General features: G+C 42.2%; 1 protein-coding gene across 5 annotated transcripts in view; it reads right to left on the bottom strand.

Moving 5' to 3' along the window:
- rad18 (RAD18 E3 ubiquitin protein ligase) overlaps positions 1-14,214 on the bottom strand; it is a 46,596-nt gene that overhangs the window by 10,362 nt on the left and 22,020 nt on the right. The window contains exon 13 of one of the 5 annotated variants that reach the window (XM_044170738.1): positions 4,078-4,155. The exons of the other annotated variants lie outside the window; for them this stretch is intronic. Within the exon in view, the coding sequence (XP_044026673.1) occupies positions 4,098-4,155 (58 nt within the window). The 3' untranslated portion in view covers positions 4,078-4,097. The remainder of the gene's footprint in view (positions 1-4,077; positions 4,156-14,214) is intronic. 5 annotated transcript variants of the gene reach the window in all.

Raw genomic sequence — 14,214 nt, 5'->3', positions numbered from 1 at the left:
GAGTAACTTGTGTGTAAGTATAGTTTAAACTATGCTCTTTACGGAAATGAGAGTAGAAAGTGTTTTGGTACTTTTTTCGCCGTGGAACTACTTCTTCTGCTACTTGGTCAGGGCACCGCTGCAGATCAGCTGTTTGGCCGTATTGTTTACACCAGGGAACAGCTGATCGAGCTGATGCAGAGCGGCATGGCGCCCAGGACAACCGATGTCCCCACTGAGATGGAGGAGGACACACCAAGGATGCAGAGGTGGAAGGAAGCGGCAAGGGAAGAGAGAGGGGTGCAGACAAAAGAGACTTAAGAATAAAAGATTCAAGCCAACAACACTGACTAATTTCACCCAGTATGTGAATTGTCCTACTAGAGAGGAGAGGACACTGGCCCTGCTGTATGCCAACGTTAAGGACGCATACAGCTGCTGCTCCCCCCCTGGGTAGGTCAGACCACAACCTGGTTTACCTCAAACCCTGCTATGTGCCTCTGGTTAAAAGGCAGGAGGAGATGGTCAGAGGAGGCCTATGAGACACTACAGGAATGTTTTGAGGTGACAAACTGGGATGCACTCTGTGAGCCTCATGGAGAGGACATTGATGGGCTCACTGACCCACCAGTGCATTACTGGCTACATTAACTTCTGTGTGGACTGCAATGTCCCAACTAAGATGGTCCATTGTTATCCAAATAACAAAACGTGGGTAACAAAGGACATCAAAGACATCCTGAATGCCAAGAGGAGGGCCTTTACTGATGGTAATAGGGAGGAGGTGAGGGCAAAAAAATCGGGGAGGCCAAGGAGAAGTACAGGAAGAAGCTGGAGCGGAAACTCCAGCAGAACAACATGAGAGAGGTCTGGAGCATCATGAAGAGCGTAACTGGCTTCAGACTGACTGGCAGCAGAGGAGTTCAAGGCAGCGTAAACATGGCCAACAAACTTAATCTGTTCTTTAACAGATTCGACACACCGGCTTCTGCTCATCCCCCCTCTAACTCAGCTGCTGTCGGCCCTCAAGCTCCTCTGAGTACTCTGCTCCCCCCTACCCATCAGGCTAACGGCCGTCTTCACACTAATGACTCCCCCCTCCCCCACCTGTAACCTCTGCTGTGTGCCTGACTGCTGACCAGGTGAGAGGACATCTGATGAAACTCCACTCAAACAAGGCTGCAGGCCCCGATGGAGTTAGCCCTGGAGTGCTAAAAGCCTGTGCCCCCCAGCTATGTGGAGTCCTTCAACATGTCTTCAACCTGAGCCAGAGTCTTCAAAGGGTCCCTGTTCTGTGGAAGACATCTTGTCTCGTTCTTGTGCCGAAGACGCCGCGTCCCAGTGGCTCCAAGGACTACAGACCGGTGGCACTGACCTCCTACATAATGAAGACCCTGGAGAGACTAGTGCTGGAACAGCTGCGGCCCATGGTCAGACCCCTCCTAGACCCCCTTCAGTTCGCCTACCAGCCCCGGCTGGGAGTTGAGGATGCCATCATCTTCCTGCAGGTACAGCCACAGGGCTGTGGTAGAGAACTTTGTCTCATGGTGTGAGCAGAACCATCTGCAGCTCAATGTGACGAAGTCTAAGGAGCTGGTTGTGGATCTACGGAGGGCCAAGGCACCAGTGACCCCGGTTTCCATCCAGGGGGTCAGTGTGGACATGGTAGGGGATTACAAGTACCTGGGAGTACACATGGACAATAAACTGGACTGAGCTAAGAACACTCAAGCTCTGTACAGGAAGAACCAGAGCCACCTCTATTTCCTGAGGAGGCTGAGGTCCTTCAACATCTGCTGGACAATGCTGAAGATGTTTTATGAGTCTGTGGCGGCCAGTGCTATCCTGTATGCTGTTGCATGCTGGGGCAGCAGGTTAAGGGTGGCGGACACCAACAGACTCAACAAACTGATCCGTAAGGCCAGTGACATTGTGGGGGTGGAGCTGGACTCTCTGGCGGTGGTGTCAGAGAGGAGGATGCTGGCCAAACTACATGCCATCTTGGACAGTGTCTCCCACCCACTCCATGAAGTTCTAGTCAAACAAAGGAATACCTTAAGACAGAAACTCGTTCACCCTAAGGACAAGTTACCCACACAAAAACAGAGCAATGTTGTCTACTCCATTCAGTGCAGTGAGGAAAACTGCAAAGAACGGTACATAGGCGAAACCAAACAGCCACTTCACAAAAGACTTTATCAGCACAGACGACACGCTAACTCAGGATTACAGAGCGCCGTGCATTTGCATTTAAAAGCTACAAACCACACATTTGAAGACAGCGAGGTGAAGATTCTTAGTAGAGAGAAGAGTTGGTTTGAACGGGTGTCAAGGAAGCCATTTTTGTGAAGAAAGAGAACCCTCTTTGAACAGAAATGGTGGTCTGAGATTTAATCTGCCCAAAGTCTATCAGAGTGTATTATCACCTTGGTCACGCCTATCACATGCTAATCAGGCACTTAACAGTGATGAAGTAGATGCAGCCAGAGAACAATAGGCCTGATTACTGATCACTGGGCCATCTTGAAACTATTAGGTCAGTTTCAGGTGAAACTAGCTATTAACAGATACTCAGGCAGATTCCCTCCTGAGGGCAGGGTTTATGTAACTCAGATTATCTTAAATTTCCAGTTCCCGTCCAATTTTTTTCACAATTGAGAATGACTTCCGGATGGGAGCCGAAACGTCTTGATTCTGAAAACAGTGTCCAGATGACTACGACTGAAACCTTTTCTACGATAGAACACTCCTGGACGAATGAGGGACTACACCGTCTTATTTTGAAGAATTTTGGGCAGAAAACCGTGGATCTGGTTCGGGAACTCGAAAACACAGCCAGGAAATTAGCAGACCACAGGAACCATCTCCGTTTTAATCTAAGATGCAGGCAGAGCAAGATTATTCCCAAGAGCCTACAGATTAAACCACCAGTAAAAGGACACAGAGCAGAGAAGATTTGGAGAAGAAACCTGACCCAGATGCTTAGTGAAAGGATCAGGGAAAACAACTTAAGAATAGACAATTTGAAGAACAGAATAGAATTTTTGCATTAGAAGTTAACAAGCATTGTCCCAGAAGAAATCCTCAAGAGAGTGATGGACTTTACACAGGTAGCACAGGGTGCACAACATAGGAAGAGCAAGGAGCGGCAAATTAAGAAATTTAACATCCTTTTGAATAAGAGGAATCTAGGAAAGGACCAGCACAACAGGAGATCAGGGACTGAACAAAGGGAGACATGTATCAACAGAAACAATTGGATCAAAAACTTATCAGACCGCATCCTGACACAGGCAGAAAAAGATGTGCTCTCCAAAGGGCTCAACTTTTCAGTTACATCCAACCACATCCCTACAGTGGACTACATCACAGCCACAGAAACAGCCATTAGGAAGAACAACATGACTGAAGCAGAGGCTGCAGACCTCCAAACCACCTCCTTCCAACATTACATCCGAAGAGAGGAGGGCACTCTCAGCACTGCAGAAGGATCACAGCATAAACATTCTACCAGCAGACAAGGGTCGCTGCACTGTGATTCTGAACACAGCCGATTATGAAACCAAGGTCAACAACCTTCTTGAAGACACAACCACATATCAAAAACTTAAAAGAGATCCAACCAATGGCTACAAGAAGAAGGTTATAGACTGTCTACAGAAGCTTGAGAAGGAGGAGGTGATAGACAGGCCTCTGTACTACAGACTATACCCTGGGGAGGCCATTCCCTGCATCTATGGCCTTCCCAAAATTCACAAAGAGAATGTTCCACTCAGACCCATCGTGTGCAGCACAGATTCCATCACATACAACATAGCCAAACATTTGACTACAATCTTGGCTCCGTTGGTGGGGAACACAGTACATCATGTGGAAAACACACAGAAATTTGTGGACAAAGTGAAACATCTCCAGTTGGACCCAGATGACATTATGGTTTCTTATGATGTAGTGTCCTTGTTCACTTGCGTCCCAACCTCAGAAGCAGTGACAGCGGTGATGAGAAGACTGCAGGAGGACTCCACCTTGCAGCAAAGGACCAAGCTTACACCTGAACACATATGTAAACTATTAGACATCTGTCTCAAAACAACCTACTTCCAATTCCGGGGACACTTCTACAGACAGATCCACGGCTGTGCTATGGGCTCTCCGGTCTCTCCCATTGTGGCCAACCTGTACATGGAACAGTTTGAGAAGAAGGCATTATCCTCGTTTCCGGGCACACCACCAAGTCATTGGTACCGTTACGTGGATGACACCTTTGTGAAAATCAAGAAACAAGACTTGGAAGCGTTCTCAGAGCATATTAATACGGTGGACCCCAACATCAAGTTCACGCGTGAGGATGCAAAAGAGAACCGCTTGGCCTTTCTTGATTGTTCTACTCTCAGAGGAGAGGACGGAAAGCTCCAGATAGAAGTGTACAGGAAACCAACACATACGGATCAATACCTGCTCTTTGACTCACATCATCCACTACAGCACAAGCTGGGTGTAATCCGGACATTACAACACAGAGCCAAAGAAGTGCCCACAGGCTCAGAGGGTAAGAAGAAAGAGGAAAGGCATGTCCAGAATGCACTCTCAGCCTGTGGTTATCCTACTTGGGCTATCAACAAAGTTAAAAGAGCCAAAAAAACAGGACAAAAGTGTAACTGAACCGAGAAGGAACGGTGTCTCCATTCCTTATGTATCTGGACTGTCTGAAAAACTACAAAGGATCTTTAGACAGCACGATGTTCCTGTCTTCTTTAAACCAGGCAACACTTTAAGACAGAAACTCGTTCACCCTAAGGACAAGTTACCCACACAAAAACAGAGCAATGTTGTCTACTCCATTCAGTGCAGTGAGGAAAACTGCAAAGAACGGTACATAGGCGAAACCAAACAGCCACTTCACAAAAGACTTTATCAGCACAGACGACACGCTAACTCAGGATTACAGCGCGCTGCAGCATTTGCATTTAAAAGCTACAAACCACACATTTGAAGACAGCGAGGTGAAGATTCTTAGTAGAGAGAAGAGTTGGTTTGAACGGGGTGTCAAGGAAGCCATTTTTGTGAAGAAAGAGAACCCCTCTTTGAACAGAAATGGTGGTCTGAGATTTAATCTGCCCAAAGTCTATCAGAGTGTATTATCACCTTGGTCACGCCTATCACATGCTAATCAGGCACTTAACAGTGATGAAGTAGATGCAGCCAGAGAACAATAGGCCTGATTACTGATCACTGGGCCATCTTGAAACTATTAGGTCAGTTTCAGGTGAAACTAGCTATTAACAGATACTCAGGCAGATTCCCTCCTGAGGGCAGGGCTTATGTAACTCAGATTATCTTAAATTTCCAGTTCCCGTCCAATTTTTTTCACAATTGAGAATGACTTCCGGATGGGAGCCGAAACGTCTTGATTCTGAAAACAGTGTCCAGATGACTACGACTGAAACCTTTTCTACGATACTTCAGTGGAAGACTCACCCCCCCAAAAAGCACCACAGAGCGCCACAGAAAGTCATTCCTGCCTGTGGCCATCAAACTCTTTAACTCCTCCCTCTAAGTGTTAGTCTGTATGACCCTAAGTCACTAAACTGGACATTTATCATTACATCTCTGCCATACTTGAAATAATTGTGCAATATTCTGTGTAATACTCCTGTGCAATATTTGTTTTTCCTATTTATTGATATTATTCATACCTCAATTACTGCTGTGCAATATCCACCGTCTCATAATAATCTCAATAAGCTACACTTAATTCGACAGTACATGCACTACTACTTATTACTTATATTATTACATTGTATTATTATACCGTATTATCATCATCAACCGGTAAACCCACTTGGTACTTCACACTTATTTTATTTTATACATATACCCACCTGGTACTTAATTTATTTTCTGACCTGTTTGTATTATATTTTTTGCTAGTACTTTTTCCTGTGTGCACTGACGTAAAGGCAAGCTGCTGTAACAAAGAGTTTCCCTTCGGGGATCAATAAAGTATTTCTGATTCTGATTACTTATCGTTTTCATTGAAACAATTGTTCCTGCTAATTCCAGGTCCTCTGAAACTGTCCACAAGTGGTCCTTGGCTCTTGAACAACTCTTCTGATAATTCTTTTCACTAATCTTGCGAGGAGTACTTGGTCGTGGCCGGTTCATGGTGAAATGATGTTCTTTCCACTTCCGGATTATGGCCCCAACAGTGCTCACTCGAACATTGAGAAGTTTTGAAATCCTTCTGTAACCAATGCCATCAGTGTGTTTTCAATAAGGTTGTGAAAGTCTCGAGAGAGCTCTTTGCTTTACCCAGTCATGAGATGTTTCTTCTGTGACACCTTGGTAATGAGACACCTTTTTATAGGCCATCAGTTGGGACTGAACCAGCTGATATTAATTTGCACTGACAAGGGGCAGGATTGCTTTCTAATTACTGATTGTCTTGGCTTTCCATACCTTTCTGAACCTCCCTTTCTTCATGTGTTCAATACTTTTTCCCTGTGTCATTTAACAACTTAATTTATGGACATCTATGGTTTGATTTCTTTGCACATGTAGATTTCATGAGTTGTTACCAACATCTGGTGCAAATTTCATGTCAATAGCACCTTTAGAAATATATTTACTGAGAAAAATGGTGATGTGTTCAATACTTATTTTACCTGTTGTACATTTACTGTACACCAGATGCTGGAGCACAATCTATCAATACCAAAAAAGCTTACAGCAGTAAAGTACCTACCAAGCATGATGTTCATTTCAGGAATATACATCAGCTACGGACCCCAGAAGACTGTCTAACAGCCATAAAGACTATTTTAAATCAATCTACAATAGTAAATGTGAAAACGGGGGCTTCTTAAACATCCCTTCTTCTCTCCTGCCATCAACCAACATATCTTGGTGTGCATCATCAGAAAACACACACATTTGAGAGGGTGGGGGAAAGCTTACAATTTAATCGCTATTAAAGAGTTATTTCCTGGTCAGGCATCTGCCAACGTGATTACTTTAACCATTACCATTTCAGTGGATCATAATGTATGCGGTAAATGAGAAGTTAAAATGACTACCTATTTGCCAGCAGTTGCCTCTATGTAACCAGCAATTCATACAGTTAATTAACACCAAAAGCCCTTTTACTTTGACCAACTAACGCAGAGGAGTAACTATAAATTCTGCAGACTGCAATCAACGGGAAATGGAGGGAGCCTAGCCTGAGTGAATTCATACTTTATTATCATGCTGCTGAAGTGATAGAAAATTATTTTGACTCAATCTTGAGAAACATGCTGCTCAACACCGCTCCAGCAAATACATTACATTGGACTAAGAGGTTGCTCGCACCGGTAAAAATCACTTAAAACAACTTTGTGTGTCCTATTAGAAGGAAAAATCATCATTTAAAGCAACACAAAGCTCTTTCACACCAGTGTCTGTCCATCCAGCAAAGTGACAGACAAAACGTTTCCATTTTTAGGTAGCTGAAAAGATAGATTTCCTTCGAGAACAAGTTATTCTCCTTTGTAAAAGCGCAAATCAACTGCTTATAAAAAATGTGTTCAACTTAAGCTGGACAGACAGACACTGTACTGTTTTCTTAATCTTGTACGTCATGATTTGATTAGTCTTTCTGCACAGCCAAAACGTATGACTTCTATGCTCACACCAATCAATCGACTGGTCACGACATGGGTGCTCAAACTGAATGTAAACACAGAACCCCTAACCTGTTTTGTTTATTGACAATTCTAATAAAGTTAATTCAAACAAGACAATCGCCTCTTCAGATACGTTGACAATAAAGAGAAAGGCACTGTTGCAATTCTACTATGAACGGGAAAAGCAGGGAGAAAAAAAATATGTAACCACAGATCACAACCCAGTCACTCAGACACAACATGTAAAGTACAAACGTACTCCAATAATATCAAAACAAGCTCACAACAGTTTATAACGGATCTTTTGACAGCAACCATGTGGGAACTGCTCAAACTGCCAAGATAGCCAACCAAAATTTATGCCAGAAATCCACCGACAGCCAGATTGTTGTTTTTTCCATCAATTAATCATGCATCTCCCTTAAACTAAACATCAATTCTAACACATTTTCTGAGGCAACCAATTTGTGGTAAAAATCTGACTTAATCAGGACAGTGTGCGGCCAACATTACACTTGCTGGTGCCTCACTGAAAATTACTGCCCAGCTGAAAGGAAAAGGGAAGTCTCTGGAAGGGGTTCCTTTGGATTGGAGTCTCATGTATGTTCAGTAACAGAGAGATAGTACAGTATGATGTGCTTTTTTGAAATAATAAATAGTAATTCAATTTGCCCTCGACACAAACAATATAGTACTAACAGTAGTAGTGGCAGTACATACACAGCTTTAGTATATGCACTACTACAAACTCATGATGTTCATCTCTGATTAGAAATTGTCTCTAATGATAAGTTAAATCTTAATTTAATCTGTCACTGTATGAGACTATATACATTTTGGGAACTGTGGGTTTTTTGTTCACTATAATAAACACTATAATTTGAATAAAAGTGATAATTGTTGTAATGCAATTTTGAATATTTAGGTGAATATTCTCACATATGGACACTGAGATAATGCTATGATTATCACAAATCAACACAAATTCTATCTTTTTCCTAAACTACTAAGCACTACAGTGAACAGAATTACCAAAGATCTGACACACTGAATGCAATCTACTTAGTAAGTAAACAAGTGTTTTAACGTAGAAAAGGTTTCAGTCGTAGTCATCTGGACACTGTTTTCAGAATCAAGACGTTTCGGCTCCCATCCGGAAGTCATTCTCAATTGTGAAAAAATTGGACGGGAAGTGGAAATTTAAACTAATCTGAGTTACATAAGCCCTGCCCTCGGGAGGGAATCTGCCTGAGTATCTGTTAATAGCTAGTTTCACCTGAAACTGACCTGATATTTTCTTGATGGCCCAGTGATCAGTAATCAGGCCTATTGTTCTCTGGCTGCATCTACTTCATCACTGTTAAGTGCCTGATTAGCATGTGATAGGCGTGAACAAGGTGATAATACACTCTGATAGACTTTGGGCAGATTAAATCTCAGACCACCATTTCTGTTCAAAGAGGGGTTCTCTTTCTTCACAAAAATGGCTTCCTTGACGCCCCGTTCAAACCAACTCTTCTCTCTACTAAGAATCTTCACCTCGCTGTCTTCAAATGTGTGGTTTGTAGCTTTTAAATGCAAATGCACGCGCTCTGTAATCCCGAGTTAGCGTGTCGTCTGTGCTGATAAAGTCTTTTGTGAAGTGGCTGTTTGGTTTCGCCTATGTACCGTTCTTTGCAGTTTTCCTCACTGCACTGAATGGAGTAGACAACATTGCTCTGTTTTTGTGTGGGTAACTTGTCCTTAGGGTGAACGAGTTTCTGTCTTAAAGTGTTGCCTGGTTTAAAGAAGACAGGAACATCGTGCTGTCTAAAGATCCTTTGTAGTTTTTCAGACAGTCCAGATACATAAGGAATGGAGACACCGTTCCTTCTTGGTTCAGTTACACTTTTGTCCTGTTTTTTGGCTCTTTTAACTTTGTTGATAGCCCAAGTAGGATAACCACAGGCTGAGAGTGCATTCTGGACATGCCTTTCCTCTTTCTTCTTACCCTCTGAGCTGGTGGGCACTTCTTGGGCTCTGTGTGCATTCTGGACATGCCCAGAATGCACTCTCAGCCTGTGGTTATCCTCCTGGACGAATGAGGGACTACACCGTCTAAACAAGTGTTTGTACTTTTTTTACATTAATTCTACAGTTGGAAGATGATGCATATTAGTTTTTTGTTTAGTTATTTATATTTTACTAATTTTCTCAGACTATTTTTTGAACTTTGATTCTGTTGGTATAACAAGAAAATGCACTATCAGTGTTTTCCACAGAATTCTAAACCCCTCTATTTGTGGTGGTGGCTGACCGGGAGGTGGAGGTGCGTGAGAGCGTGGAAGGAGGCACACCCATGTTTTTTTTAAATTAATTATTAAATAATACCATATATAAAAAGGTGCAAACATTTTAATTGCCAAGTACTTTGTGACAAATAAATAACTTCACAATATATACAACTCCATTGCTTCACGTGGTATCAAACAAATAACAAAATATATACAGTGAAGAATAGAAAGGAGGCCCCTTTTCCTGAGAAATCTGCTTTTCTGACCTGCCCTGCTTCTACATATCTGTTTGCTGTCAATCTCATCAGCATGGAGTGATAAATTACAGCCCCATACCTGAAACCCCATTTGACATTCACTGGTAGACAGAGATCCCCTCCCTAAGAAATGTCCAGATAACATAGCTTAGAAATCAAAGCGTAGCCCTTGAACCTCAGTGTCTTGCATGTGGAACCACTTACAGCTTCACATGAAGGGTCCTCTTCAGCTGATTATACTACAGATGCATATCACCCTCCAGCCAGTGACAAGGTCCAGTGCCTCTTAATCTTGACTGTATGGACTGGAAAAACAGAATTCCAGTACTGGAATTTGGGTCAGAAGTCCATATGTGGGCAGTAGAAGGATGGGGCGACGTCTAAGTATAGTGAATTACTGGTAACCAGGCAGTTAGCCTCTGTGCAAAGTGTGGATAAGGACTAAAACAATCAACAGTTAACTTGTCATCATTGCCAGAGTCTGATAAAGCCTGGAGGATGGACATAAAGCCTTGCCTGATGGAAATAAAAGTTCCTTTCACACTTGTTACAAGCACAGACTTGGCTTCTGCCCACTGGGGCATTGATGGGGCACTCCAAGGTCCAACACTGCTGGTGTACTATGACTATATACAGATAAATGTGCTGGGTGGAGGGATGATGTTAGGAATGAACACTTGCAGGTTTGGACTTAGCCTCAAGGTCATTCAGAAAAAGATGAAGTCTTGAATGTCCACAAGAAACACAAGGGGAAATCACATTCAGATGTACAGTTGTATGCAAAAGTTTAGGAACCCCTGACAATCTCCATGATTTTCATTTATAAATATTTGGGTGTTTGGATCAGCAATTTCATTTTGATCTATCAAATAACTGAAGGACACAGTAATATTTCAGTAGTGAAATGAGGTTTATTGGATTAACAGAAAATGTGCAATATGCATCAAAACGAAATTAGACAGGTGCATAAATTTGGGCACCCTTGTCATTTTGTTGATTTGAATACCTGTAACTACTTAGCACTGATTAATTGGAACACACAATTGGTTTGGTGAGCTCATTAAGCCTTGAACTTCATAGACAGGTGCATCCAATCATGAGAAAAGGTATTTAAGGTGGCCAATTGAAAGTTGTTCTCTTTGACTCTCCTCTGAAGAGTGGCAACATGGGGGCCTCAAAACAACTCTCAAATGACCTGAAAAAAATTTGTTCTACATTATGGTTTAGGGGAGGCTACAAAAGTTATCGCAGAAATATAAGCTGTCAGTGTCCACTGTGAGGAACATAGTGAGGAAATGGAGGACCACAGGCACAGTTCTTGTTAAGGCCAGAAGTGGCAGGCCACATAAAATATTGGAGAGGCAAAGGCGAAGGATGGTGAGAACGGTCAAAAACAGCCCACAGACCACCTCCAAAGACCTACAACATCATCTTGCTGCAGATGGTGTCACTGTGCATCGTTCAACAATTCAGTGCACTTTGCACAAGGAGAAGCTGTATGGGAGAGTGATGCGAAAGAAGCCTTTTCTGCACACACGCCACAAACGGAGTCGCTTGAGGTGTGCAAACACACATTTGGACAAGCCAGCTTCATTTTGGAATAAGGTGCTGTGGACTGATGAAACAAAGATTGAGTTATTTGGTCATAACAAGGGGCGTTATGCATGGCGGCAAAAGAACACAACGTTCCAAGAAAAACACTTGCTACCCACAGTAAAATTTGGTGGAGGTTCCATCATGCTGTGGGGTTGTGTGGCCAGTGCCGGTACTGGGAATCTGGTTAAAGTTGAGGGTCACATGGATTCCACTCAATATCAGCAGATTTCTTGAAAATAATGTTGAGGAATCAGTCACAAAGTTGAAGTTACGCCGGGGCTGGATATTTCAACAAGACAACGACCCAAAACACTGCTCAAAATCTACTCTGGCCTTTATGCAGAGGAACAAGTACAATGTTCTGGAATGGCCATCCCAGTCCCCAGACCTGAATATCATTGAACATCTGTGGGGTGATTTGAAGCGGGCTGTCCATGCTCGGCAACCATCAAACCTAACTGAACTGGAGATGTTTTGTAAGGAGGAATGGTCCAAAATACATTCATCCAGAGTCCAGACACTCATTACAGGCTATAGGAAGCGTCTAGAGGCTGTTATTTCTGCTAAAGGAGGCTCTAATAAATATTGATGTGATTTTTCTGTTGGGGTGCCCAAATTTATGCACCTGTCTAATTTCGTTTTGATGCATATTGCACATTTTCTGTTAATCCAATAAATCTCATTATACTATTGAAATATTACTGTGTCCTTCAGTTATTTGATAGATCAAAATGAAATTGCTGATCCAAACACCCAAATATTTATAAATGAAAATCATGGAAATTGTCAGGGGTTCCTAAACTTTTGCATACAACTGTATGTGCTTCTGTTTTGTCAGTATGTGACAGCAAAGCTTTCTGTAAGTGAAATGTCCTTGAAACAGACTTACCTGTGTGTGGGTAACAAAACAGCATAGTAGGATGATAAAACTGTAAAATAAATTTAAAAAATCTAAAAAAACATGGACAGGACTACGTTATGTATTAAGATGAAAATGTACACGCATGTAATGTGCATGTTTGTGAAAATACTCTTCTTTAAATTTTTATCTGCATTGTTCTTTCAACAAAATGATATGCATCTGTATTGGAAGTGGGCACAGTGTGAACCAGGAGAGGACAGGATGTCATCTGAACTGGTTGAGAAAGCTAAAATGTATTTAGAATAATTTAGTTTGTTATTTGTACTTGTCCTACCAATGACAAGGGTTAGTTGAGCAGCACAAGGCTATACCAGCAGCAAAAATGAAAGAGAGACAAGATGCAATGCAGCACAGGCAATGCAGCACCACCTTCTGTAACTGAAAGCTATGATCCTCTGTCTTAGTGCACAGTTTGCAAGTAAATGAGCACCAGGTCAGTGCAGTTGTTTATGTGACTCCTCTAGGGTGAAGAGCTGTGTATGTGTGGCTGTCTTAATGCACTGTCAAAATCATTTGACAGAGATGACAGCAGTTACAGCCCAGTTACAAAATGATTGAAATAAAAGAGGACAAAAAAGGAGGATAAAACAGAATACAAAAAATACAGTATATATTAAGTCTCAATATTCAGCCCACTTGTCACAGCTATAATTGGTTCGAAATATGACTACCACTACCCCTTGACAATTACATTTATCGCTGACATAACTCTGACAAACAGTTTAATTGGATAAAAGTATCTTTCCAGGGATGTAAAGTTCTCTAATCAATCACAATGAGCTCAGGGACACCAAGAAAAACATGTCCACTATTTGCCAACAATTTGTTGTCAAGACTAACTTGATGAGCAGTGCTATCTTGCGGTCACTGATAACGAGTGAATTTCCCAAACGTGCTCAAGGAAAAGCATTACATTACATGGTCACAGAGGACACTAGGGACAACCTGTCCAACCTTAAGCTGTGAGTGAAAAGCAATATCTATGAAGCAGGCTTAGGGACATATAGCACTGCAGGCTTAGCTGCTCTTCTTGTTTTACTGTGGCTTGCGGACCACAATTAAGTGCCTCTCAACAAAATAATAGTAGGCTTGATCAAAAGCAATGACGGGAGGAATGTCAAGGCATTTTCAAAAATGTGGTAATATCCAAAAAATGTATCAAATATCTATTTCATTTTCAGACTTATCTAAACATTAATTTCACCCGATACGAATACAAGTCACAGCTAGATCACACAGAGACATTTTCCCATCTGTCCTAGAGCTACTTATTTGCTCTAACAAAACAGAGCATACGCCTACATATGATCCTTTGACTTTTAACACAGACTGCTGAATAGACAAAAAATATTTGTCAGTGGAATCTTCATGTACATCAGTGGCTGACTAAAATTAAAAATGGCCCTAGAAATGTAATTCAGACATCCACAGACCCTCCGACACTTAACCCATCAACCATGACATTCACATAATATAAACGTGGGCATTTTTATACTTATGACTATTTTACGTGCCACTGGCTG

Source organism: Siniperca chuatsi, linkage group LG2 (genome assembly GCF_020085105.1).
Source record: "Siniperca chuatsi isolate FFG_IHB_CAS linkage group LG2, ASM2008510v1, whole genome shotgun sequence".
Lineage (NCBI taxonomy): Eukaryota > Metazoa > Chordata > Actinopteri > Centrarchiformes > Sinipercidae > Siniperca > Siniperca chuatsi.
Note: the sequence above shows the minus strand (reverse complement) of the source record. Positions and strands in the feature narration are given on the sequence as shown.